This window comes from Thalassophryne amazonica, chromosome 10 (assembly GCF_902500255.1).
Source record: "Thalassophryne amazonica chromosome 10, fThaAma1.1, whole genome shotgun sequence".
In the NCBI taxonomy this organism is placed as follows: Eukaryota; Metazoa; Chordata; class Actinopteri; order Batrachoidiformes; family Batrachoididae; genus Thalassophryne; species Thalassophryne amazonica.
This window is the reverse complement of record NC_047112.1, coordinates 104,638,364-104,664,439: the sequence shown is the minus strand read 5'-3', so window position 1 is coordinate 104,664,439 and position 26,076 is coordinate 104,638,364. Positions and strand designations below refer to the sequence as shown.

Genomic DNA, 26,076 nt, shown 5'->3' with positions numbered 1-26,076 from the left:
AACGCATGTAGTGAGGAAATGAATCCGACGCATTGCGATTATCAAGGCATGATTACAAGTGTATTATGAATGCATCGCGCACATGTTGCGCGTGCACGGCATCTGCATTGCGGTCACAAAAGAAGCGCCCTTGGCCGTCTGCATCACTATTCACACCAACAATACAGCCTCTGGAGCAATTGCTGGACTTGGACAAGTTGATTGTTAAAGTGCACTGACACAAGCCTGCCTTGAACACTGCTGGTGGCACACAGCTAAATAGACAGAAAAATGGTTTGATATCATACCAGATCCATTAAATAATTAACACCTTTTACTGGCTTTTCTACGAATGGGAAATAGCTCACACCCATAAAAAATATACATTAAAAAACATTGACGTTATTAAAAAAGTCACATGACAGCTGTCTGGTTATGAGAGCTCACTTTCTCCTTCCGACTACAGCTGCACATAGAGTTCTGTGACTCATGATCTGTATTATATTAAGACAATGGTATATCAGGACAAAAGAACAATATTGACATTAAGTCTACACACATATTTTTAAGTTTATATATTAAAACGTTCCACGCGAGCTACTTTCAGAGAGGTGCTGTTGGGCAAATGGCAGTTAAAAAACACAGACACACATCAGGAAAATTCAAACTGAACACAGACGTAAAACTGTCGTAGGACACAGAATGTAGAAAATTTTATAAGACAAATAATACGGACCAACTGAGCAGTGATTCATCACAAACACAACTGAAACGCTGCCTGTTGATGCACATATGTGTGACTGTTGCATGACGTGATGTGACCGTGCCGTGTTTTCCTGGCATCATAACTGTAGTCACACCCTATTCAAAAGCCAAAAATATACAACTTTGTTTGATTGCTAATGTCTAGTTGGTCAGAGGAAATAAATTTCATCAGAGGTGACTGTCTTATTACAAACAACCAGTAATACCTAAAGTATGAACAAGAATCATACTGTAACTAAGAAGAAATTATAATTATTTAGATTTTTCTTAATCTTGTAGGTGTTAAATAATATTATAATAGAGTGTTATGTAATTACAGATGTGTGACTGCATCCATCAGAGAGACAACAAATAGTGTGGAGATTAGAAACAGAGAGAAAGAATCATGGGTGCCCTGAGAAGGAGGGCTGAAGAAATGTTCAATAGCTTATTTTTGTCATTTGTAATGCTGGTCTATCAGTAAGAATGCAATGTTTTCATTTGGACAGATTTTCAATTCATCCTTTGAGTTAAAACTACAAGATTAGATACTATGTATTGAAAACCTTCGTACAACCTTCAAGAAATCCCAAAAGATGCAGTTTATCATTATACAGTACAAAACAGGAACAGAAAAGTGAAATTTGAAAGTACACTGAGTTACATACTTATGAAAATACAGAAAACTATTATACTGCTTAAATCTTATAGGCACAACTCTGCGAATTTATGACCACTGTATATACTGATTGATAAATGGTGAAATTTTAACAATTTTTAGTTCGGACCTTAAGCAGTAGTAAGTCAAAGATTCACAGCATACACTGTATGAAGAGCATTACACTTCAAAACAAAATGTGCTGCAGATGACTTCACACTGAGTTCTACAGTTATGACAAATCAGCTGTCCTCATGCACAATATGGCCACGGTAACAGATCAACTCAGGCTGCTGATTCATAAAACATAATATTTACAGTCCTGTTCAGAATTACTGGCACCCCTGAATTTTAAGGATATTTTATTCAATATTACGATGATACGATATTGGCTTACTTATATTTACAGTACTGGACAACCCTAATTATCAGACTTCTTCAAGACATATTTTTTGGAAAAATATTTTCTGAAGACCTTTTTTTAATTAGTAATGGAAATGCTTTGATTTAAAAAAAAAAAAAAAAAAAAAACAACATTCTAATTGAGAGATGGGGGAAAACAGGATAGAATACATAAAGCAGCAGGGCAATAATGTCCTATCAGTCTATTCTCCACAGAGGGAACTTTCTGTGCATGCTGATCACTTGTGTACTAAGATGAGGAAAGCAACAACAGAATTTTTTTAAGTTTCACTGTTTCAAAAGCCCTAAAAGAGAATGAGGAGTTTCTGCATATTGTGCACAAACCACAAGGCCTTGTTGTTGAATGTGGTCTAAGGGGGAGAAAGAAGCCGCACTAAAAAGCGCACAATGTTGTGTGGATCTGCTGCTTTCTTTACTGAGATCAAATCCCTGATGGAGTTTGAAAAAGAAAATAGAATTATGTGAGTCTGTCCAGTGTGGGGGACTGGAGGACAGGAAGACCTGTGTTGTGTGCATGTCAAAATAGACATATTAAACAAACAACTCTTAAATAAATAAATAATTAAAATAAATAAACAACTCTTTCATGAGTGACACAACAAGGGAAAGAGTTATTTTGACCAGACTAAGGGAGACCACGGCCTCCTGAAACCATGAATGTGTGTGTGTGAGTGTGGGGGGGCTCAGCAAGATGAAATGGTGCCCCTTCCATGTTGACCCACCTTCCACAGCTCTGATGCTCTTCTTGATGGGCAGTGGACACAGGCATTATGCCTGACACACTCACACTACATTAAGACCCCGTAATGTTAATTCAATGTGTGGTAAGACAGAAAAGAAGATAGTTCAATTAATCAATCAATCAATTTCATTTATATAGCGCCAAATCACAACAAACAGTTGCCCCAAGGTGCTTTATATTATAAGGCAAGGCCATACAATAATTACGTAAAAACCCCAACGGTCAAAACGACCCCCTGTGAGCAAGCACTTGGCGACAGTGGGAAGGAAAAACTCCCTTTTAACAGGAAGAAACCTCCAGCAGAACCAGGCTCAGGGAGGGGCAGTCTTCTGCTGGGACTGGTTGGGGCTGAGGGAGAGAACCAGGAAAAAGACATGCTGTGGAGGGGAGCAGAGATCAATCACTAATGATTAAATGCAGAGTGGTGCATACAGAGCAAAAAGAGAAAGAAACACTCAGTGCATCATGGGAACCCCCCAGCAGTCTAAGTCTATAGCAGCATAACTAAGGGATGGTTCAGGGTCACCTGATCCAGCCCTAACTATAAGCTTTAGCAAAAAGGAAAGTTTTAAGCCTAATCTTAAAAGTAGAGAGGGTGTCTGTCTCCCTGATCCGAATTGGGAGCTGGTTCCACAAGAGAGGAGCCTGAAAGCTGAAGGCTCTGCCTCCCATTCTACTCTTACAAACCCTAGGAACTACAAGTAAGCCTGCAGTCTGAGAGCGAAGTGCTCTATTGGGGTGATATGGTACTATGAGGTCCCTAAGATAAGATGGGACCTGATTATTCAAAACCTTATAAGTAAGAAGAAGAATTTTAAATTCTATTCTAGAATTAACAGGAAGCCAATGAAGAGAGGCCAATATGGGTGAGATATGCTCTCTCCTTCTAGTCCCCGTCAGTACTCTAGCTGCAGCATTTTGAATTAACTGAAGGCTTTTCAGGGAACTTTTAGGACAACCTGATAATAATGAATTACAATAGTCCAGCCTAGAGGAAATAAATGCATGAATTAGTTTTTCAGCATCACTCTGAGACAAGACCTTTCTAATTTTAGAGATATTGCGTAAATGCAAAAAAGCAGTCTTACATATTTGTTTAATATGCGCTTTGAATGACATATCCTGATCAAAAATGACTCCAAGATTTCTCACAGTATTACTAGAGGTCAGGGTAATGCCATCCAGAGTAAGGATCTGGTTAGACACCATGTTTCTAAGATTTGTGGGGCCAAGTACAATAACTTCAGTTTTATCTGAGTTTAAAAGCAGGAAATTAGAGGTCATCCATGTCTTTATGTCTGTAAGACAATCCTGCAGTTTAGCTAATTGGTGTGTGCCCTCTGGCTTCATGGATAGATAAAGCTGGGTATCATCTGCGTAACAATGAAAATTTAAGCAATGCCGTCTAATAATACTGCCTAAGGGAAGCATGTATAAAGTGAATAAAATTGGTCCTAGCACAGAACCTTGTGGAACTCCATAATTAACCTTAGTCTGTGAAGAAGATTTTCCATTTACATGAACAAATTGTAATCTATTAGATAAATGTTGTATGGCTGGGGGGCCTGGCTGCCTTTTTGTTTCTGTCTTTTGTTTTTCCTTCCAGGTGGCTTGCATTTGGGACTGAGTGGCTGTGTTGCTGAGGTTATCAGGACCTCACCCTGATCACCTGCGGCTCGTCAGGACTCACAGCTGTGGTGCATCTATATGGATTGGAACATGGTGGCATTTAAGACTGGAGTATACAGTGTGTATTTGCCAGAGACTCAACCTTGTGACCAGACGGGTGAGATCGTCGTCTCGGGAGCCATCTCATCATCAGTGGATGCAGAGAACGTCCAGGGTTTGATGCACGGTCTGTGAAAGAGGAGGGGGTGAGGTCTCACGCTCGTCAGCACACTTCCTGAGGTACGTTAGATTTTGTGACTAACATTTATACAGTCAGTAAATGTGGTGTCCCTCACACCTTTATTATATTGAGCTGTATGTTAGTCATGTATCGGCTTCCACTGCAGTGGAGTTTGGTGAACTGGATGTTCCATGCCTGCAGGTTGGGAAGCTGATTAGTAATCAAGCCAGGAAGTGTTTGCTGTTTGTACACCTTTTAAGTGTTCTCTCTGTGTGTAGAGTGTGGACTCACATAATGGTTCCTTCTTTCACAGACTTGGTTTGTTGCGGCCACCTGGGGGGTGTCGGCGGGGTCCTTGGGTCCGAACAGCTTCTGGCTCCGGACCGTTAGCGCTGCTGGGAGCGCACCATGCCAGACCGCACTTTGTGATTTTTGTATCACTGTAATGTATTAAATTCAGTTAGCCTTTGTACTGTGCACTGCTTATTTCATACTGGGTCCTTCAAACGCTGGTCGGTTCTCCGAGCTGCGTCCGACACACAACAGTAGTCTCTGGCCAAACATCACGGACCCAGGCGGTAGCATAGACGTAACGCGCCGGGAAGGCGGCAGCAGACTTCAGTAGTTTTCCCGGATCAGTTTGCGGGTGCTCTCCCCCGGATGGTGCGTGTTTGAGACCCATTACTGAATACTGATTTGTGCTCTCTTGGCAGCCGTGTTCCTGTGTGTTGCCATTATCCGTGGGTCGTGTTGGAGTGTGACTGGCGAGCTGGCGGCTTCGCGTCACGCTCCGACCGGATAAGAGGTTTAAACGGGAGCTGCAAGAGTGTGTCTGTAATGGGTGCACGCGCACGGAGGAGCTCTGTGGCACGGGTCGCTGAGCTTCCTGTGTTACAGTGTAGCCCGTTTCCCCGGATAAAGATAACTACTGCGTCTGTTGTATCAGCTCCGGCGTTATTTAGTTGAGCACATTTTGGTTGTGTGTTGCACACAGCTGCGCACGGAGATGCAGCTCGTTTGTTTTCTGTCACCAAAGGGGGTTTTTTCATTTTTAGCACTTTGGCTCCCTCTTTTGGTGACTTAGTCACATTACCGTTAAGCTCTTAAGTTAGAACAGGTGTGTTCAATTTGTTTGAGCTTAACGGTATACGTCACTTATGTTTTGTGTTAGTGTCATTTTGTGTGGGTGTTTTTTGAGTTGGTTTTTGTGTGGGATTTATTTTTTGTTTTTCACTATTAGTGTCTGGGGTCGTGACCCTGCAGTTCTGCCAAAAAAAAAAAAAAAAAAAAAAGGACCCAAACAACTGTATGTTGGTCTGTTAGTCTTTCTTTTTATTTCTTTTGTTTCACCTCCCCAGGGTTTGATGGGACGGTCCCCCTGGGGGTGATGGGGTGGTACTTGGGTTTTTTTTTTTCTTTTTTTTTGTTTGTTTTGTTATGCCCTCTCTTCTCCTCTGACTCCAGCTGGGTGGCCGTTAGTGTCGGCGTTGCTGGAGTGGTGCAGTTAGGTTGTGCTGGGCGTTTCCCAGGTAACCTCTGCACCCGGGAGGGGAGGGGGGGGTTTGGTGTATTTTCTTTTTGTTCCTCTCTTCTCCTATGGCTCCAGCCGTGTGAGCCGTAGTGTCGGCGTTGCTGGAGTGGTGCAGTGTGGTTATGCTGGGCGTTCCCAGGTAACCTCTGCACTAGGAGGGGAGGGGGGGGTTTGGGGTATTTTCTTTTTGTTCCCTCTCTTCTCCTCTGGCTCCAGCCGTGTGAGCCGTAGTGTCGGCGTTGCTGGAGTGGTGCAGTGTGGTTATGCTGGGCGTTTCCCAGGTAACCTCTGCACCTGGGGGGGGGGGGGGTGTTTTCCCCCCAGTTTCCGCCCTCAGGGTTTGAATGTGGTGTCCTCTGGGGGGGAAAGGGCTGTGGTCCATCTAGCCATAGACGGCCGGGGCTGGGTCCGTGGTCGTGAGGGGAGGCGTCTCCTGGGGTTGACGAGTGGTCCTCTGGGAGCGCTGGGAGTCCCCGTGGGTGACGTTGGATCCCAGAGGGACTCGGCTGTGGTTATTACTCCTGGAGCTGGCGGGAAGTCCTCTGGGGGGTGTTGGTCCCTACATGTCGTTTGGGGGGGGGGTGTTTTAGCGCTTTTATTTGTAAGCTTAAGTTTGGGGTTTTTCTTTTCTCCTCATCCCGGGGTTGATAGGGCGGTCCCCTGGGGGGGGGGGGGGGGGGGGGGGTGGTTTGGTTGTTTGTGTTTGTCTTTTTTGTTTTATGACTAATGACCGCACATGGTTGGATAAAGGCTGACTGCACAGGTTTAAGAACTCCTGGCCACACCTGTGCTAAGTGACTGACTGAAACAAAGGCAAGGATGCAGCCAGAGGAGAGGACATCAACCATTCTATTGGAAGACGAATGCAGATGCGGTTTCCAGCCATGGTCCCTGGAGGGGGGTGTTTCTCCTGGGCCAGGTGTGTGGTCGCTGGGAGGCTTCCCGTGAGGGTGGGGTACTGTTGTATGGCTGGGGGGCCTGGCTGCCTTTTTGTTTCTGTCTTTTGTTTTTCCTTCCAGGTGGCTTGCATTTGGGACTGAGTGGCTGTGTTGCTGAGGTTATCAGGACCTCACCCTGATCACCTGCGGCTCGTCAGGACTCACAGCTGTGGTGCATCTATATGGATTGGAACATGGTGGCATTTAAGACTGGAGTATACAGTGTGTATTTGCCAGAGACTCAACCTTGTGACCAGACGGGTGAGATCGTCGTCTCGGGAGCCATCTCATCATCAGTGGATGCAGAGAACGTCCAGGGTTTGATGCACGGTCTGTGAAAGAGGAGGGGGTGAGGTCTCACGCTCGTCAGCACACTTCCTGAGGTACGTTAGATTTTGTGACTAACATTTATACAGTCAGTAAATGTGGTGTCCCTCACACCTTTATTATATTGAGCTGTATGTTAGTCATGTATCGGCTTCCACTGCAGTGGAGTTTGGTGAACTGGATGTTCCATGCCTGCAGGTTGGGAAGCTGATTAGTAATCAAGCCAGGAAGTGTTTGCTGTTTGTACACCTTTTAAGTGTTCTCTCTGTGTGTAGAGTGTGGACTCACATAATGGTTCCTTCTTTCACAGACTTGGTTTGTTGCGGCCACCTGGGGGGTGTCGGCGGGGTCCTTGGGTCCGAACAGCTTCTGGCTCCGGACCGTTAGCGCTGCTGGGAGCGCACCATGCCAGACCGCACTTTGTGATTTTTGTATCACTGTAATGTATTAAATTCAGTTAGCCTTTGTACTGTGCACTGCTTATTTCATACTGGGTCCTTCAAACGCTGGTCGGTTCTCCGAGCTGCGTCCGACACACAACAGTAGTCTCTGGCCAAACATCACGGACCCAGCGGTAGCAGAGACGGTAACGCGCCGGGAAGGCGGCAGCAGACGTTCAGTAGTTTTCCGGATCAGTTGCGGGTGCTCTCCGCCCGGATGGTGCGTGTTTGAGACCCATTACTGAATACTGATTTGTGCTCTCTTGCAGCCGTGTTCCTGTGTGTGCCTTATCCGTGGGTCGTGGTGGAGTGTGACTGGCGAGCTGTGTCCGACACATAACAGATAAATATGATTCAAACCAACGCAGCGCAGTGCCTTTAATACGTATGGCATGCTCTAATCTCTGCAATAAAATTTTATGGTCAACAGTATCAAAAGCAGCACTGAGGTCTAACAGAACAAGCACAGAGTCCACTGTCTGAGGCCATAAGAAGATCATTTGTAACCTTCACTAATGCTGTTTCTGTACTATGATGAATTCTAAACCTGACTGAAACTCTTCAAATAGACCATTCTTCTGCAGATGATCAGTTAGCTGTTTTACAACTACCCTTTCAAGAATTTTTGAGAGAAAAGGAAGGTTGGAGATTGGCCTATAATTAGCTAAGATAGCTGGGTCAAGTGATGGCTTTTTAAGTAATGGTTTAATTACTGCCACCTTAAAAGCCTGTGGTACATAGCCAACTAATAAAGATAGATTGATCATATTAAGATCGAAGCATTAAATAATGGTAGGGCTTCCTTGAGCAGCCTGGTAGGAATGGGGTCTAATAGACATGTTGATGGTTTGGATGAAGTAACTAATGAAAATAACTCAGACAGAACATTCTGAGAGAAAGAGTCTAACCAAATACCGGCATCACTGAAAGCAGCCAAAGATAACGATACGTCTTTGGGATGGTTATGAGTAATTTTTTCTCTAATAGTTAAAATTTTATTAGCAAAGAAAGTCATGAAGTCATTACTAGTTAAAGTTAAAGGAATACTTGGCTCAATAGAGCTCTGACTCTTTGTCAGCCTGGCTACAGTGCTGAAAAGAAACCTGGGGTTGTTCTTATTTTCAGCAATTAGTGATGAGTAGTAAGATGTCCTAGCTTTACGGAGGGCTTTTTATAGAGCAACAGACTCTTTTTCCAGGCTAAGTGAAGATCTTCTAAATTAGTGAGACGCCATTTCCTCTCCAACTTACGGGTTATCTGCTTTAAGCTGCGAGTGTGTGAGTTATACCACGGAGTCAGGCACTTCTGATTCAAAGCTCTCTTTTTCAGAGGAGCTACAGCATCCAAAGTTGTCTTCAATGAGGATGTAAAACTATTGACGAGATATCTCACTTACAGAGTTTAGGCAGCTACTCTGCACTGTGTTGGTATATGGCATTAGAGAACATAAAGAAGGAATCATATCCTTAAACCTAGTTACAGCACTTTCTGAAAGACTTCTAGTGCAATGAAACTTATTCCCCACTGCTGGGTAGTCCATCAGAGTAAATGTAAATGTTATTAAGAAATGATCAGACAGAAGGGAGTTTTCAGGGAATACTGTTAAGTCTTCAATTTCCATACCATAAGTCAGAACAAGATCTAAGATATGATTAAAGTGGTGGGTGGACTCATTTACATTTTGAGCAAAGCCAATTGAGTCTAATAATAGATTAAATGCAGTGTTGAGGCTGTCATTCTCAGCATCTGTGTGGATGTTAAAATCGCCCACTATAATTATCTTATCTGAGCTAAGCACTAAGTCAGACAAAAGTTCTGAAAATTCACAGAGAAACTCACAGTAACGACCAGGAGGACGATAGATAACAACAAATAAAACTGTTTTTTGGGACTTCCAATTTGGATGGACAAGACTAAGAGTCAAGCTTGCAAATGAATTAAAGCTCTGTCTGGGTTTTTGATTAATTAATAAGCTGGAATGGAAGATTGCTGCTAATCCTCCATCTCGGCCCGTGCTACGAGCGTTCTGGCAGTTAGTGTGACTCGGGGGTGTTGACTCATTTAAACTAACATATTCATCCTGCTGTAACCAGGTTTCTGTAAGGCAGAGTAAATCAATATGTTGATCAATTATTATATCATTTACTAACAGGGACTTAGAAGAGAGAGACCTAATGTTTAATAGACCACATTTAACTGTTTTAGTCTGTGGTGCAGTTGAAGGTGCTATATTAGGCACCGTCTCTACGGGGATGGGGTAATGAGGGGATGGCAGGGGGAGAGAAGCTGCAGAGAGGTGTGTAAGACTACAACTCTGCTTCCTGGTCCCAACCCTGGATAGTCACAGTTTGGAGGATTTAAGAAAATTGGCCAGATTTCTAGAAATGAGAGCTGCTCCATCCAAAGTGGGATGGATGCCGTCTCTCCTAACAAGACCAGGTTTTCCCCAGAAGCTTTGCCAATTATCTATGAAGCCCACCTCATTTTTTGGACACCACTCAGACAGCCAGCAATTCAAGGAGAACATGCGGCTAAACATGTCACTCCCGGTCCGACTGGGGAGGGGCCCAGAGAAAACTACAGAGTCCGACATTGTTTTTGCAAAGTTACACACCGATTCAATGTTAATTTTAGTGACCTCCGATTGGCGTAACCGGGTGTCATTACTGCCGACGTGAATTACAATCTTACCAAATTTATGCTTAGCCTTAGCCAGCAGTTTCAAATTTCCTTCAATGTCGCCTGCTCTGGCCCCCGGAAGACAATTGACTATGGTTGCTGGTGTCGCTAACTTCACATTTCTCAAAACAGAGTTGCCAATAACCAGAGTTTGATCCTCGGCGGGTGTGTCGCCGAGTGGGGAAAAACGGTTAGAAATGTGAACGGGTTGGCGGTGTACACGGGGCTTCTGTTTAGGGCTACGCTTCCTCCTCACAGTCACCCAGTCGGCCTGCTTTCCCGGCTGCTCGGGATCTGCCAGAGGGAAACTAACGGCGGCTAAGCTACCTTGGTCCGCACCGACTACAGGGGCCTGGCTAGCTGTAGAATTTTCCACGGTGCGGAGCCGAGTCTCCAATTCGCCCAGCCTGGCCTCCAAAGCTACGAATAAGCTACACTTATTACAAGTACCATTACTGCTAAAGGAGGCCGAGGAATAACTAAACATTTCACACCCAGAGCAGAAAAGTGCGGGAGAGACAGGACAAGCCACCATGCTAAACCGGCTAAGAGCTAGTAGCTGCGCTAAGCTAGCGGATTCCTAAAAACACACAAAGTGAATAATGTGTAAATAATTTAGAGGTGATTCAGCAGAGGGAGTGCTTTAGTTAAGGCACGTGAAGATTACACTGTGAAACAAATCGTTATCTAGGTAACTAGATCAATCTAACTGCGCAGATTAAACAGCTAACAGATACAGCAAAATACCGCTGTGCTCCGGAACAGGAAGTGATACAATACCGCAGTGAGAGCCAACCACCAGTAGAGGCAAGCAAGAGTTGTACACACTCCTGTCCAGACAGTTGCAGTAATGCACTAATAGGTTGCCATCTGTGATCTCAGCCACATGGGGTGTCCAGCCAGTACATTCTGAGTGCCAGTCCTAAGCCCGGATAAAAAGGTAGGATTGCGTCAGGGAGGGCATCCGGTGGAAAACAAACCAACATAACCATGCAGAGTACAAATCGAATTTCCATACGGGATTGGGAGAGGCCCAAGTTTACAATGACCACCACCGGTGCCGTGGCCCAACACAGTACCGGCAAATACTGGGCTACTGCTGGATGAAGAAGAAGAAGAGGAGAACATGTCCACAGACAGTGGGAGAAGAGGAAAACTAGAAGGGTGGAAGTGAAAGTCTGGACTTTGAACACTGGCAGAATGACTGGTAAAGGAAGAGAGCTGGCTGGTATGATGGAGAAGAGAAATTTGTGCAAGACACCAAGTGGAAGGGAAGTACAGTGGGGAAAATAAGTATTTGACCCCCTGTCAGTTTTGCAGGTTTTCCCACCTAAAAAGAATGGAGAGGTCTGTAATTTTATTGTAGGTACATTTAAACTGTGAGAGAATCTAAAAACAAAATCCAGAAAATCACATTGTATGATTTTTAAATAATTAATTTGCATTTTATTGCATAAAATAAGTATTTGAACACCTACCAACCAGCAAGAATTCTGGCTCTCACAGACCTGTTAATTTTTATTTAATTCTTCTTATTCGGCACTCTTTACCTGTATTAATTGCACCTGTTTGAACTTGTTACCTGTATAAAAGACACCTGTTCACACACTCAATCAATCACACTCCAACCTGTCCACCATAGCCAAGACCAAAGAGCTATTTAAGGACACCAGGGACAAAACTGTAGACCTGCACAAGGCTGGGATGGACTACAGGACAATAAGCAAGCAGCTTGAAAGAAGACAACAACTGTTATGATTATTGATTAGAAAGTGGAAGAAACACAAGATGACTGTCAGTCTTCCTCGGTCTGGGATTCCATGCAAGATCTCACTTTGTGGGGTAAGGATGATTCCGAGAAAGCTCAGAACTACACAGGAGGACCTGGTCAATGACCTGAAGAGAGCTGGGACCACAGTCACAAAGATTACATTAGTAACACATGATGCTGTCATGGTTTAAAATCCTGCAGGGCAGCAAGGTCCCCCTGCTCAAGCCAGCACATGTCCAGTCCCGTTTGAAGTTCAGCAGTGACCATCTGGATGATCCAGAGGAGGCATGGGAGAAGGTCATGTGGTCAGATGAGACCAAAATAAAGCTTTCTGGAATCGACTCCACTTACCATGTTTAGAGGATGAGAACAACCCCAAGAAAACCATCCCAACTGTGAAGCATGGGGGTGGAAACATCATACTCTGTGGGGTGCTCTTCTGCAAAGGGGACAGGACGACTGCACTTTATTGAAGGGAGGATGGATGGGGTCATGTATTGTGACATTTTGGCAAACAACCTCCTTCCCTCAGTAACGCATTGAAGATGGATCATGGCTGAGTCTTCCAGCATGACAATGACCCCAAACACACAGCCAGGGCAACTAAGGAGGGGCTCCGAAAGAAGCATTTTAAGGTCCTGGAGTGGTCTGACCAGTCTCCAGACCTGAACTCAATAGAAAATCTTTGGAGGGAGCTGAAACACCAAACCTGAAAGGTCTAGAGAAGATCTGTATGGAGGGGTGGACCAAAATCCCTGTTGCAGTGTCTGAAAACTTGGTCAAGAACTGCAGTAAATGTCTGACCTCTGTCTCTGTAATGGCAGGCAAATGTTTCTGTACCAATTGTTAAGCTCTGTTTTTCTAGGGGGTCAAATACTTATTTTATGCAATAAAATGCAAATTAGGGGAGCACGGTGGCTTGGTGGTTAGCACTGTTGCCTCACAGCGAGAAGGTCATGGGCTCAATTCCCGTGGCCTTTCTGTGTGGAGTTTGCATGTTCGCCCCTTGTTTGCGTGGGTTTCCTCCAGGTGCTCCGGTTTCCTCCCACATCCAAAGACATGCAGTTTAGGTAAATTGGTATCTTTAAATTGTCCGTAGGTGTGTGTGTGTGTGGGTGTGTCTGTGTTTGTTTGTCTGTTTGTGGCCCTGCGACAGACTGGCGTCCTGTCCTGGGTGTACCCCGCCTCATGCTCTATGGCTGCTGGGATAGGCTCCAGCCCCCCGCGACCCTTAATTGGACTAAGCAGTAGAAGATGAATGAATGAAAATGCAAATTAATTATTTAAAAATCAATGTGACTTACTGGATTTTTTTTAGATTCTGTCTCTCACAGTTGAAGTGTACCTATGACAACAATGACAGACCTCTCCATTCTTTGTAGGTGGGAAAACCTGCAAAACTGACAGGGGGTCAAATACTTATTTTCCCTACTGTAAGTGCAAGAGCATAGGCGATGGGTTCAAGTTGTTGTATCATGGTGGGGATAAGAAGAGAAATAGTGTTGAGGTCATTTTAAAGGAAGAGTATATTAAGATGTATGTGTTAAGTGTCCAGCAGGGTGATGAGTGTGAAGTTAGATATTGAAGGGGTGATGATAAATATCATCAGTGCATATGGCCCCACAAGTAGGTTGCAAGACGAAGAAGATGATTCTGGAGTGACTTAGATGAGGTGGTGGAGACTGTGCCCAAGCATGAAAGAGTGGTGACAGGAGCAGACTTCAAGGGGCATGTTGGGCTTGTCAATTTTTGAGAACTGTCTGCTCCATGCAGATTTACCACAGAGTGTCATACTGTTTGTATTTCTTCATAATTTATGCAAATAAAGTCCAAGACATATTCAGTGGCAGCTTTACCATCAGAGAGCTTCATCCACAACTACCACAAAAGGCTCCAAGCTGTCATTGATGTCAAAGGCGGCAATACACGGTATTAAGAACAGGGGTATGTAGACTTTTGATCAGGGTTATTTGGAGAGTTTTATGTTGTCATTATAATTAAAAAAGAGTAAACACATTTTTTGACAAAAAAAAAAAAGTTTTTGTGCTATCATTCTTATTCTCTGAAAAATGGCCAAAAAAAAAAAAAAACTTCTGCCAGGGTGTGTAAACTTTTGAGCACAACTGCATGAAGAGGATGAATTGTGGAAAGGCAATTGGTTCAGATGACATTCCAGTGGATGCATGCAAACATCGAGAATAGATCGCAATGGAGTTTCTAACCAGATTGTTGTCTTGGAAAGTGAGAGGATGACCGAGGAGTGGTGATGCAGTGTGCTACTTCCTATTTCTAAGAACTGCTGCAGTAACTACAGAGGCATAAAGTTGATCAGCCACAGCATGAAGTTATGGGAAACAGTAGTGGAAGCTAGGCTTAGAAAACAGGTAAAGATCTGTGAGCAGCAATAAGATTTCATGCTGAGAAAGAGCACTACAGCTGCAATGTTTGATCTGTGAGTACTGATGGATAAATACAGAGAAGGCCAGCAGGAGCTACATTGTATGTTTGTGGATTTAGAGAAAGCTTATGATAGTGTTGTGTGTGGGCCGCCAGAAGAGGAGGTACTGCTGGCCCACCATCAGAGGGCGCCCTGCCTGAAGTGCGGGCTTCAGGCACGAGAGGGCGCTGCCGCCACGGACACAGCCGGGGGTGACAGCTGTCACTCATTACCTCTTGAAAGCTGTCACCCATCTACTCAACGTCCTCTCACTCCATAAAGACCAGACGTCGTCATCACCTCGTTGCCGAGATATCATACTTCATTGGAGGTAATATCCTCAGCCATTTGTGATTGCAATATTTGTATATTGTGAGTGTTTGCAGGAGTACTGGTACCTCTGTCGGTGAAAGCTGAGAGAGCGTTGAAGGCACTCTTTTCCCCTGAGGAATCTACAGTACTCTGCAGTTATTGAGTGAGAGGTGGAGGTGGCATTCCCACCGCTGTTGTTACTGGGTGTACACACACCCACACTTGACTGTCTTTGTTCTCGCCAGCAGTACCAGATCCGACAGTCGGGGACGGTGATCACCTGGGAATTCGGGACTTGGCGGCTCCAGTATTCACCAGGTTCTGTGGCGGCGGAAATCGTGTGGTTCCGGCTCTTCTCAGGACAGACGTCTTCTATCCTCGAGCCTGCCCACACGTCATCCTTTGTGGATTGACTGTAATTATATTCTGAGATTGTATGTTCGTTGTGCACATTTCACAACATTAAATTGTTACCTTTTGGCTCATCTATTGGCCGTTCATTTGCGCCCCCTGTTGTGGGTCCGTGTCACTACACTTTCACAATAGGATATCTCGGCCAGCGTCATGGACTCCGAGGGGCGTCACCCGGCTGTTGAACGACCAATGGGAGAGCAGGGAGCGCAGGCGTCTGCAGGAGGCGTGATTGGTGAGCTGCTGCACATTCTCACCGCCTTTACGGCTCGGTTGGATCAGATGACCGAGCAAAACATCCTCCTGAACCGCAGGGTGGAGGCTCTCTCCGCACAGATGGCGGCGAGCGCTCAGGGCACAGCTGCAGCTCCTCCTCCTGCCAACACTGTGCAGGATATGAACGTTCCAGTGGTGGTTCAACAACCCCTCCCACCATCCCCTGAAGCATACATAAGCCCTCCTGAGCCGTACGGAGGTTGTGTGGAGACATGCGCGGACTTTCTCATGCAGTGTTTGCTCGTCTTCGCACAACGTCCCGTCATGTACGCGTCAGATGCTAGTAAAATAGCTTATGTGATTGCTCTGCTTCGGGGTAAGGCACGCGCCTGGGCTACGGCGCTCTGGGAACAGAATTCACGGTTATCAGCATACACTGGGTTTGTGGGGGAGTTCAGAACAGTGTTTGATCACCCTAACAGAGGAGAGACCGCTTCAACTGTGCTGCTGTCAATGAGACAGGGACGCGAGAGCGCAGCCGCTTATGCAGTCAACTTCCGCATCGCGGCTGCTAGGTCTGGCTGGAATAACTTTGCGCTCCGCGCCGCCTTCATAAACGGACTGTCGCTGGTCCTGAAGGAGCAGCTGGTAGCTAAGGAGGAACCGCGGGATTTAGATGGGCTTATCGATCTCGTTATACGGTTAGACAATCGGTTGGAGGAACGCCGTCGGGAGCGAGGCGAAGGACGTGACCGGATACGCGCCGCCCCTCTCCCTTCCGGGTTCGAAAAGGGGCCGCCCTCCCTACGCTCCACAGCCGCAGCGCTTTGTGGGGCAACAGCTCCCCCTGCTGACGTTGTTAGGGAAACGCACAGGGCCAAAATGAGGAGGCTGATCCGCGGGGAGTGTTTTCTCTGCAGCTCAAAGGAGCACACACAGAAAAACTGCCCCAAAGGGCCAATACAACAACCGCCCTCAGAGACTGGGCTAAGGGGGGGTCAAAACATTCACGTGAGACACACACAGATTGCCACACGACTCCCAGTTACAATCCTGAGCGGGGATTTCACCCTTCAAGCCCCAGCACTGGTGGACACGGGGTCAGAAGGGAGTCTGCTAGACAGCAGATGGGCAAGGGAGGTAGGGCTCCCTCTGGTGGCGCTTCCTTCGCAGGTGCGGGCACTAGATGGCACCCTCCTCCCTTTAATCACACACAAGACACAACCAGTAACTCTGGTGGTGTCTGGAAACCATCGGGAGGAGATTGAGTTTTTTGTAACTCCTACCTCCCGCGTGATTTTGGGCTTCCCATGGATGTTGAAGCACAATCCCCGGATTGATTGGCCGTCTGGGGTGGTGGTTCAGTGGAGCGAGACCTGCCATCGGGTGTGTTTAGGATCCTCGGTTCCTCCCGGTTTACAGGCTAAGGAGGAGGTCAAAGTCCCTCCCAATCTGACGGCAGTGCCGGTTGAGTACCATGATCTTGCTGACGTCTTCAGCAAGGATCTGGCACTCACCCTTCCCCCGCACCGTCCGTACGATTGTGCCATTGATTTGGTTCCAGGCGCTGAGTTCCCGTCCAGCAGGCTGTACAACCTCTCACGACCTGAGCGCGAATCAATGGAGACCTACATCCGGGACTCATTAGCTGCCGGGCTGATCTGGAACTCCACCTCCCCGATGGGGGCAGGTTTCTTTTTTGTGGGCAAGAAAGATGGCGGACTCCGTCCATGCATTGATTACAGGGGGCTGAATGAGATTACGGTTCGCAACCGATACCTGTTGCCATTGTTGGATTCCGTGTTCACCCCCCTGCATGGAGCCAAAATCTTTACTAAGCTGGATCTTAGAAATGCGTATCACCTGGTTCGGATCCGGAAGGGAGACGAATGGAAGACGGCATTTAACACCCCGTTAGGTCACTTTGAGTACCTGGTCATGCCGTTCGGCCTCACTAACGCCCCTGCGACGTTCCAAGCCTTGGTTAACGACGTCTTGCGGGACTTCCTGCACAGATTCGTCTTTGTATATCTGGACGATATTCTCATCTTTTCTCCGGATCCTGAGACCCATGTCCAGCATGTACATCAGGTCCTGCAGCGGTTATTAGAGAACCGACTGTTTGTGAAGGGCGAGAAGTGCGAGTTTCACCGCACGTCTTTGTCCTTCCTGGGGTTTATCATCTCCTCTAACTCCATCGCCCCTGATCCGGCCAAGGTTGCGGTGGTGAGAGATTGGCCCCAACCAACAAGCCGTAGGAACAGTTCCTCGGCTTTGCTAATTTCTATAGGAGGTTCATTAAGGGCTACAGTCAGGTAGTTAGCCCCCTGACAGCCCTGACCTCTCCAAAAGTCCCCTTCACCTGGTCGGATCGGTGCGAAGCCGCGTTCAAGGAGTTGAAACGCCGGTTCTCTACTGCGCCAGTTTTGGTGCAGCCCGACCCTAGCCGCCAGTTTGTGGTTGAAGTGGACGCCTCTGACTCAGGGATAGGAGCCGTGCTATCCCAGAGCGGAGAGACCGATAAGGTTCTTCACCCGTGTGCCTACTTTTCACGCAGGTTGACCCCGGCTGAACGGAACTATGACGTCGGCAATCGAGAACTCCTTGTGGTGAAAGAGGCTCTTGAGGAGTGGAGACACCTGTTGGAGATTCACGGTTTTCACTGACCATCGGAACCTGGAGTATATCAGGACCGCCAAGCGGCTGAACCCCAGGCAAGCCCGCTGGTCACTGTTCTTCGGACGTTTTGACTTCCGGATCACCTATCGCCCCGGGACCAAGAACCAGAGATCGGATGCCTTGTCCCGGGTACACGAAGACGAAGTCAAAACGGTGCTGTTGGATCCACCGGTGCCCATCATTCCGGAGTCCACTATCGTGGCCACCCTCACCTGGGACGTGGAGAAGACCGTCCGGGAGGCCCTGGCACGGAGCCCGGACCCCGGAACCGGTCCGAAGAACCGTCTGTACGTCCCACCAAAGGCCAGAGCTGCAGTCTTGGACTTCTGTCACGGTTCCAAGCTCTCCTGTCATCCAGGGGTGCGAAGGACCGTGGCAGTTGTCCGGCAGCGCTTCTGGTGGGCGTCTATGGAGGCCGACGTCTGGGAATATATCCAGGCCTGCACCACCTGTGCCAGGGGCAAGGCAGTACATAAGAAGGCCCAAGGACTCCTCCAGCCGCTGCCGGTGCCTCATCGCCCCTGGTCCCACATCGGCCTGGATTTCGTCACGGGCCTCCCGCCATCCCAGGGCAACACCACCATCTTCACGATAGTGGACCGATTCTCCAAGGCGGCCCACTTCGTGGCCCTCCCGAAGCTCCCAACAGCCCAGGAGACAGCAGACCTCCTGGTCCACCACGTCGTCCGTCTGCATGGGATACCCTCCGACATCATCTCTGATCGTGGTCCCCAGTTCTCCTCACACGTCTGGAGGAGCTTCTGCAGGGAACTGGGGGCCACCGTGAGCCTCTCGTCCGGGTACCATCCACAGATGAACGGACAGGCAGAGCGGGCCAACCAGGAACTGGAACAGACCCTCCGCTGCGTCACATCTGCGTACCCGATGGCCTGGAGTAACCATCTGGCCTGGATTGAGTATGTGCATAACAGCCAGGTGTCTTCTGCCACCGGCCTCTCCCCATTTGAGGTGTGTTTGGGGTATCAGCCCCCATTGTTTCCCGTGGTGGAGGGAGAGGTCGGTGTGCCCTCGGTCCAGGCCCACCTGCGGAAGTGCCGTCGGGTGTGGCGCTCCGCCCGTTCTGCCTTATTGAAGGCCCAGATGAGGGCGAAGACCCATGCAGACCGCCGGCGATCCCCGGCCCCTGCTTACCAGCACAGGCAGGAGGTGTGGCTTTCCACGAAGGACATCCCCCTCCAGGTGGACTCCCCGAAACTTCAGGACAGGTACATTGGCCCCTTCAAGATCCTCAAAGTCCTCAGTCCTGCAGCAGTGAAGCTCCAACTCCCGGCTTCACTGCGGATCCATCCGGTTTTCCACGTGTCACGCATCAAACCTCACCACACCTCACCCCTCTGTGCTCCCGGACCAGCACCGCCTCCTGCTCGGATCATCGGCGGGGAGCCGGCTTGGACGGTGCGCCGGCTCCTGGACGTCCGTCGGATGGGCCGGGGGTTCCAGTACTTGGTGGACTGGGAGGGGTATGGACCCGAAGAACGCTCCTGGGTGAAGAGGAGCTTCATCCTGGATCCGGCCCTTCTGGCCGACTTCTACCGTCGACACCCCAACAAGCCGGGTCGGGCGCCAGGAGGTGCCCATTGAGGGGGGGGTCCTGTTGTGTGTGGGCCGCCAGAAGAGGAGGTACTGCTGGCCCACCATCAGAGGGCGCCCTGCCTGAAGTGCGGGCTTCAGGCACGAGAGGGCGCTGCCGCCATGGACACAGCCAGGGGTGACAGCTGTCACTCATTACCTCTTGACAGCTGTCACCCATCTACTCAACGTCCTCTCACTCCATAAAGACCAGACGTCATCTCCACCTCGTTGCCGAGATATCATACTTCATTGGAGGTAATATCCTCAGCCATTTGTGATTGCAATATTTGTATATTGTGAGTGTTTGCAGGAGTACTGGTACCTCCGTCGGTGAAAGCTGAGAGAGCGTTGAAGGCACTCTTTTCCCCTGAGGAATCTACAGTACTCTGCAGTTATTGAGTGAGAGGTGGAGGTGGCATTCCCACCGCTGTTGTTACTGGGTGTACACACACCCACACTTGACTGTCTTTGTTCTCGCCAGCAGTACCAGATCCGACAGTCGGGGACGGTGATCACCTAGGAATTCGGGACTTGGCGGCTCCAGTATTCACCAGGTTCTGTGGCGGCGGAAATCGTGTGGTTCCGGCTCTTCTCAGGACAGACGTCTTCTATCCTCGAGCCTGCCCACACGTCACCTTTGTGGATTGACTGTAATTATATTCTGAGATTGTCTGTATGTTCGTTGTGCACATTTCACAACATTAAATTGTTACCTTTTGGCTCATCTATTAGCCGTTCATTTGCGCCCCCTGTTGTGGGTCCGTGTCACTACACTTTCACAACAGATAGGGTGTCAAGAAAAGAGTTGTGGTATTGTATGAGGAAGTCTGGAGTGGCAGAGAAGTATGTGAGGGTAGTGCAGGACATGTACAAGGATAGTGTGACAGCGGTGAGATGCATAGTAGGAATGACAGCCTCATTCACAGTGGAGGTGGGTTTACACCAAGAATCAGATCTGAATCCTTTCTTGTTTGCAATGGTGACAGACAGGTTGACAGATAAGATCAGACAGGAGTTTCCATGGACTATGGTGTTTACAGATGACATATGCCCTGGACAGTAGGGTAATCAAAGTCAATAAGAGCAAGACTGAGTACATGGGTGCAAATGAGAGGGAGCCCAGTGGAATAATGCAGTTACAAGGAGTAAAAGTGGTGAAAGTACATGAGTTTAAATACTTGCGGTCAACCATCCAAAGTAATGGAAAGTGTGGTAGAGAGGTGAAGAAGAGAGTGCAGGCAGGGTTAAGTGGGTGGAGAAAGATGGAAGGAGTGATTTTTGACCAAAGAATATCTGCAAGTCTGACGGGGAAAGTCTACAAGACAGAAGTGAGACCAGCTATGTTGTACAGCTTCGAAACGGTGGCACTAACAAAAAGACAGGAGGCAGAGCTGGAGGCGGCAGAGCAGAAGATGTTGCAATTCTCTTTGGGAGTGATGAAAATGGACAAGATTAGGAATGAACATATCACAGGGACAGCTCAGGTGAGATGGTCAAAGAGGAGGTTTATGGATGTGGTGAGTGAGAACATGCAGATGGTTGGTATGACAGAGAAAGTTAGAGGACAGGGAGAGATGAAAACGATTGATCTGCAGTGGTCACCCCTTACGGGAGCAACCAAAAGAAGATGAAGAGATTGCCATCTGCCAATAAACTGTTCAGAAGAAGATGGTACTGAATAAATAACCAAAAATCAAAATGGAAACTACAATGGGTGAAACTGCATAATCAAAAATAGACTTAGTGCACATTTGAATTGAAGCAGAGTGTAGATGTGTTTCTGAAACACTTTCACAATGCTGTTGGTGAGCTACCAAGTACTGATGAAAGGAGAAGCCATGAGCACAGCTGATGTGGCTTAAGAAATGTGCTGCGGGCAGACTGGGGTGAGACTCATGTTTAATAAAGCTGATACCGATCAATCAAAAAAAAATCCCTTGATCAGGAACAGATACTGATCTTCAAGATCAGATTGGGACATTCTTAATTCTCACATAAAAATACCCTCTTATATTTCAGCCAGTAAGGTATTTCTGAAAATGCAGGTACTAAATTCAACACTAAAAATACAGCGGTGCTAATTATTTTGACCAGGACTGTATAATCTGTCAATACACTGGACAGTTGAGACCGATTTAATTCATGGGCAAGTAAATATGTGCCACGAAAAACCAACTGCCTCCAAGTTTTCATTCACACTTGTTGCATCAGCATATGATTTACATAAAAAGCTTTCATTTGATCAATTGAAAGCAGTGGAATCTCTCAAAGAGTTGATCAGGACCTAAAACAAAAACCTGCAGAATATTGGACACTCGTGGCACCTAGTGGTACATCAATGCTCTAGCCTATGTTTTAGTTGACTGGTGTTACAGACGTTTTACCTGCCAACCAGGCGAAACCAAGGAAAGCGGTCATAAAAGGGGTCGCCTCCAGTCATGACATTTTCACAGTTCTCAGTGGAGCTGTTGGGCACTTCAGCAGCACGATCATACATCTCTCTCATGAGGTTGAGCCTCTGCCTGAAGGTGCAGCAAAAATAATAACAAAAATAATGATATCCATAAAATTATCTGGTTAACAAATGCATTTGAGGTGTTCTTGCAGAAAATGTTAGTGAAATTTAGGCTACACAGACATGGAAAGCAATGCACTATTTGTTGTGACTTTAGAGACCAAACCTGTGCAAACATTTATTTGTAAGAATAATTATTAGTATTATGCATATTACTTAAAAATGCTTTCTTTTCTAAAATGTCATTTCATATAAAAAATATATATACTGAAATATATTCAACTAGCGCGTTGCCGTGGAGATCTACGGGATCTAGATTGGGTAGTGTTTATGAAATAGGTAGCTGACATTTTTCAAGGGTGGTAAATTATGTAAAGTTTCTATGAGTTGGAATGGCATGAGAGTCTAGAATGTTTTTAGGACCTTAGACTTCAAATGTTTTAGAGTAAGAACTCAGCCCTTTCATTTCCTGCTAATTATGTATTTTTTTCTTAATGTATTTATAAATTGTTTAGGTTCTTGTTATCATACACACACTATTATTATTATTATTGTATTATTACTTCTATTTTGTCATTTGATATTTAAATGGACCAAAATGGAAATAAGTGTTTTCACTTTCTTGTGTCATCCATGTATTTTTAACATATTTACAATTATATTATGTACTTACATTGAATTTATTAAATAAAATCACGCATGCACCGACGGACGCCAATTCGCTTTTAATATATAGATGATTTACCGCCCCCTGCTGGAATGGTGTCTGAGTCCAGAATGTAATTATCAATCTCCATTGTTCAGTGTTGTTAGCTCATATCCGTAGTTTCTCCAAAAATATTAGTCCTATCAACGTTCCATTTTGGTGGTGTTCATCCTTGACCCAAAATATATAAGCATACCAATCAGCAAATGTCAGCTCCCCCAGTTTGTCCATGATCAAAGTTCTACACACACACGCACACATTCATGTACACAGATGGCACTTCACTTTGAATATGTTGTAGCAAGCGGAAGAACAAAAACCGAGCCAGAGTTTTTGTCTTTTCTGCATTCAGCCCAAAGCAGGTCCTTTTATTTGTACACATCCACAAAGAGAGACAGTGGCAGAAGGCATCAAACATACTTCACTTCTCACCCATGGTAATGGCAACATGACACTTACAGTTGCATGTAAAATTTTGGCCACCCCTGGTGATTTCTATGATTTTCCTTTATAAATCATTGGTTGTTTAGATCAGCAATTTCAGTAAGATATATCATATAGCAGACAAACACACTGATATTTGAGAAGTGAAATGAAGTTTATAGTATTTACAGAAAGTGTGAAATAATTATTTAATCAAAATTAGGCAGGTACATACATTTGAGCACCCCAACAGAAAAAAATACATCAATATTTAGTCAAGTCTTCTTTTGCAGAAATAACAGCCTCTAAACACTTCCCGTAGCTTCCAATGATAGTATGGATTCTGATTGAAGGTATTTTGGACCATTCTTCTTTACAAAACATCTCAGGTTTGTTGGTTTCTGAGCATGGACAGCCTGCTTAAAATCACACCACAGATTTTCAATAATATTCAGGTCTGGGGACTGAGATGGCCATTCCAGAACATTGTACTTGTTTCTCTGCATGAATGCCTTAGTAAATTAGTAAAGATCCAGCCCTGATGCAACTTCAACTCTGTCACTGATTCAGGAACATTGTTCTCAAGAATCTGCTGATATTAACTGGAATCCATGTGACCCTCAACTTTAACAAGATTCCCAGTACCTGCACTGGCCACACAGCCCCATAGCATGAGGAAACCACCTCCAAATTTTACTGTAGGTAGCAAGTGTTTTTCTTGGAATCGTGTGTTCTTTTCCAGCCATGCATACTGCCCCTTGTTATGTCCAAATAACTCAATTTTAGTTTCATCAGTCCACAGCACCTTATTCCAAAATGAAGCTGGCTTATCCAAATGTGCTTTAGCAACTCTGTTTGTGGCATGTACACAGAAAAGGCTTCCTCTGCATTACAGCATCATACAGCATCTCCGTGTGCAAAGTGTGCTCCATAGTTGAACAATGCAAAGAGACACTATCTGCAGCAAGATTATGTTGTAGGTCTTTGGAGCAGATCTGTGGGTTGACTATGACTGTTCTCACCATCCTTTGCTTCAGCTTATCTGAGATTTTTCTTGGCCTGCCACTTCGGGCCTTAACTAGCACTGTGCCTGCGGTCTTCCACTTCCTCACTATGTTCCTCACAGTGGAAACTGACAGCTGAAATCTCTGAGATAGCTTTTTGTATTCTTCCCCTAAACCATAATGTTGAGCAATCTTTGTTTTCAGGTCATTTGAGAACTGACCTTAAATACCCTTTCTCATGACTGGATTCACCTGTGTAAGGAGGTCAAGGGTCAATGAGCTTACAAAACCAATTTTGTGTTCCAAAAAATAGTGCTAAATATATTCAAATCAATAAAATGACAAGGGTGCCCAAATTTATGCACCTGCCCAATTTTGTTTAAATAATTATTGCACACTTTCTGTAAATCCTAGAAACTTCATTTCACTTCTTAAATATTAGTGTGTTCATCTGCTATATGATATATTTAACTGAAATTTCTGATCCAGACAACCAATGATTTCTAAAGGAAAATCGTGGAAATCATCAGGGGTGCCCAAACATTTGCATACAACTGTAAATAATTACTTGATGGTGTATCACAATCTGTTCTCAGCTAAAAATGAAAATCAGCCTTGTGCACGTGCATGCAATTTCTCAGTGACTGAAATTCATAAGAGATCATCATATATATATATATATATATATATATACACACACACACACGAGATCTGTTAGAAAGAATCCAACCTTTTTATTTTTTGCGAAAACTATATGGATTTGAATCATTTGTGCTTCCATCAGCCAAGCTTGAACCTTCGTGTGCATGCGTGAGTTTTTTCACACCTGTCGGTTGCGTCATTCGCCTGTGAGCATGCCTTGTGGGAGGAGTGGTCCAGCCTCCACGGCGGATTTTCAATGTCAGGAAACTGGCTGAGCGACTGCTGCTTTACTGCATCAAAATTTTTTCAGAAACTGTGAGAGACAGCCAGGTGGAAAACATTTGGAAAATTCAGATGGCTTTCGGTGAAGATTTTATGGGGATCACACAGATTAAGGAGCATTACATCCGGATTAAAGACGGCCCACAGTGGCTGAGGGCGCGCCGCGCTCTGAGCGGCGATCGACAGGCTGAAACGACCAGATCATTTCCAAACTGAACGCTGTGTTGATCCGGGACGTCGTCTGACTACTACAGAAATGGCAGAAGAGGTGGACATACCACTTTGTTGGCACATTCCACTGTTACAGGAGTTTTTGTCATGGAAAAACGTGTGGAGGAATTCGCACGTCGGGACGGAGCCGCATGGTGCAGAACAAAAAGCAACGCTGTGATGAAGCCTCACGGGACATGTTGTGGCATGTCCAGCTCATCCACAATTTCTCGGATAGTCACACGACTGAAAAGCCACCGAAAGCCGTCTGAATATTCCGAATGGTGCAAGAGCTGGGCATGTCAGGGCATGTCCTGTGAGACCAACACGGAGGTGCTTTTGTCAAGCGCCATTAGCGGCTCCGTGGCGAATTCCTCCGCTCCTCTTTCCGTGACAAAAACTCCTGTAACAGTGGAATGTGCCGAATAAGTGGTATGTCCACCTCTTCTGCCATTTCTGTAGTAGTCACACGACGTCCCGGATCAACACAGCTTTCAGTTTGGAAATGATCTGGTCATTCCAGCCTGTTGATGGCCGCTCGGAGCGCGGCGCGCCCTCAGCCGCT

At 46.1% G+C, this 26,076-nt stretch overlaps 1 protein-coding gene across 1 annotated transcript in view; it reads right to left on the bottom strand.

Annotated features, from left to right (window-relative positions):
- kif1aa (kinesin family member 1Aa) overlaps positions 1-26,076 on the bottom strand; it is a 237,111-nt gene that overhangs the window by 120,678 nt on the left and 90,357 nt on the right. Inside the window, 1 exon segment of the mRNA XM_034180686.1 lies at positions 22,114-22,251. Within this exon segment, the coding sequence (XP_034036577.1) occupies positions 22,114-22,251 (138 nt within the window).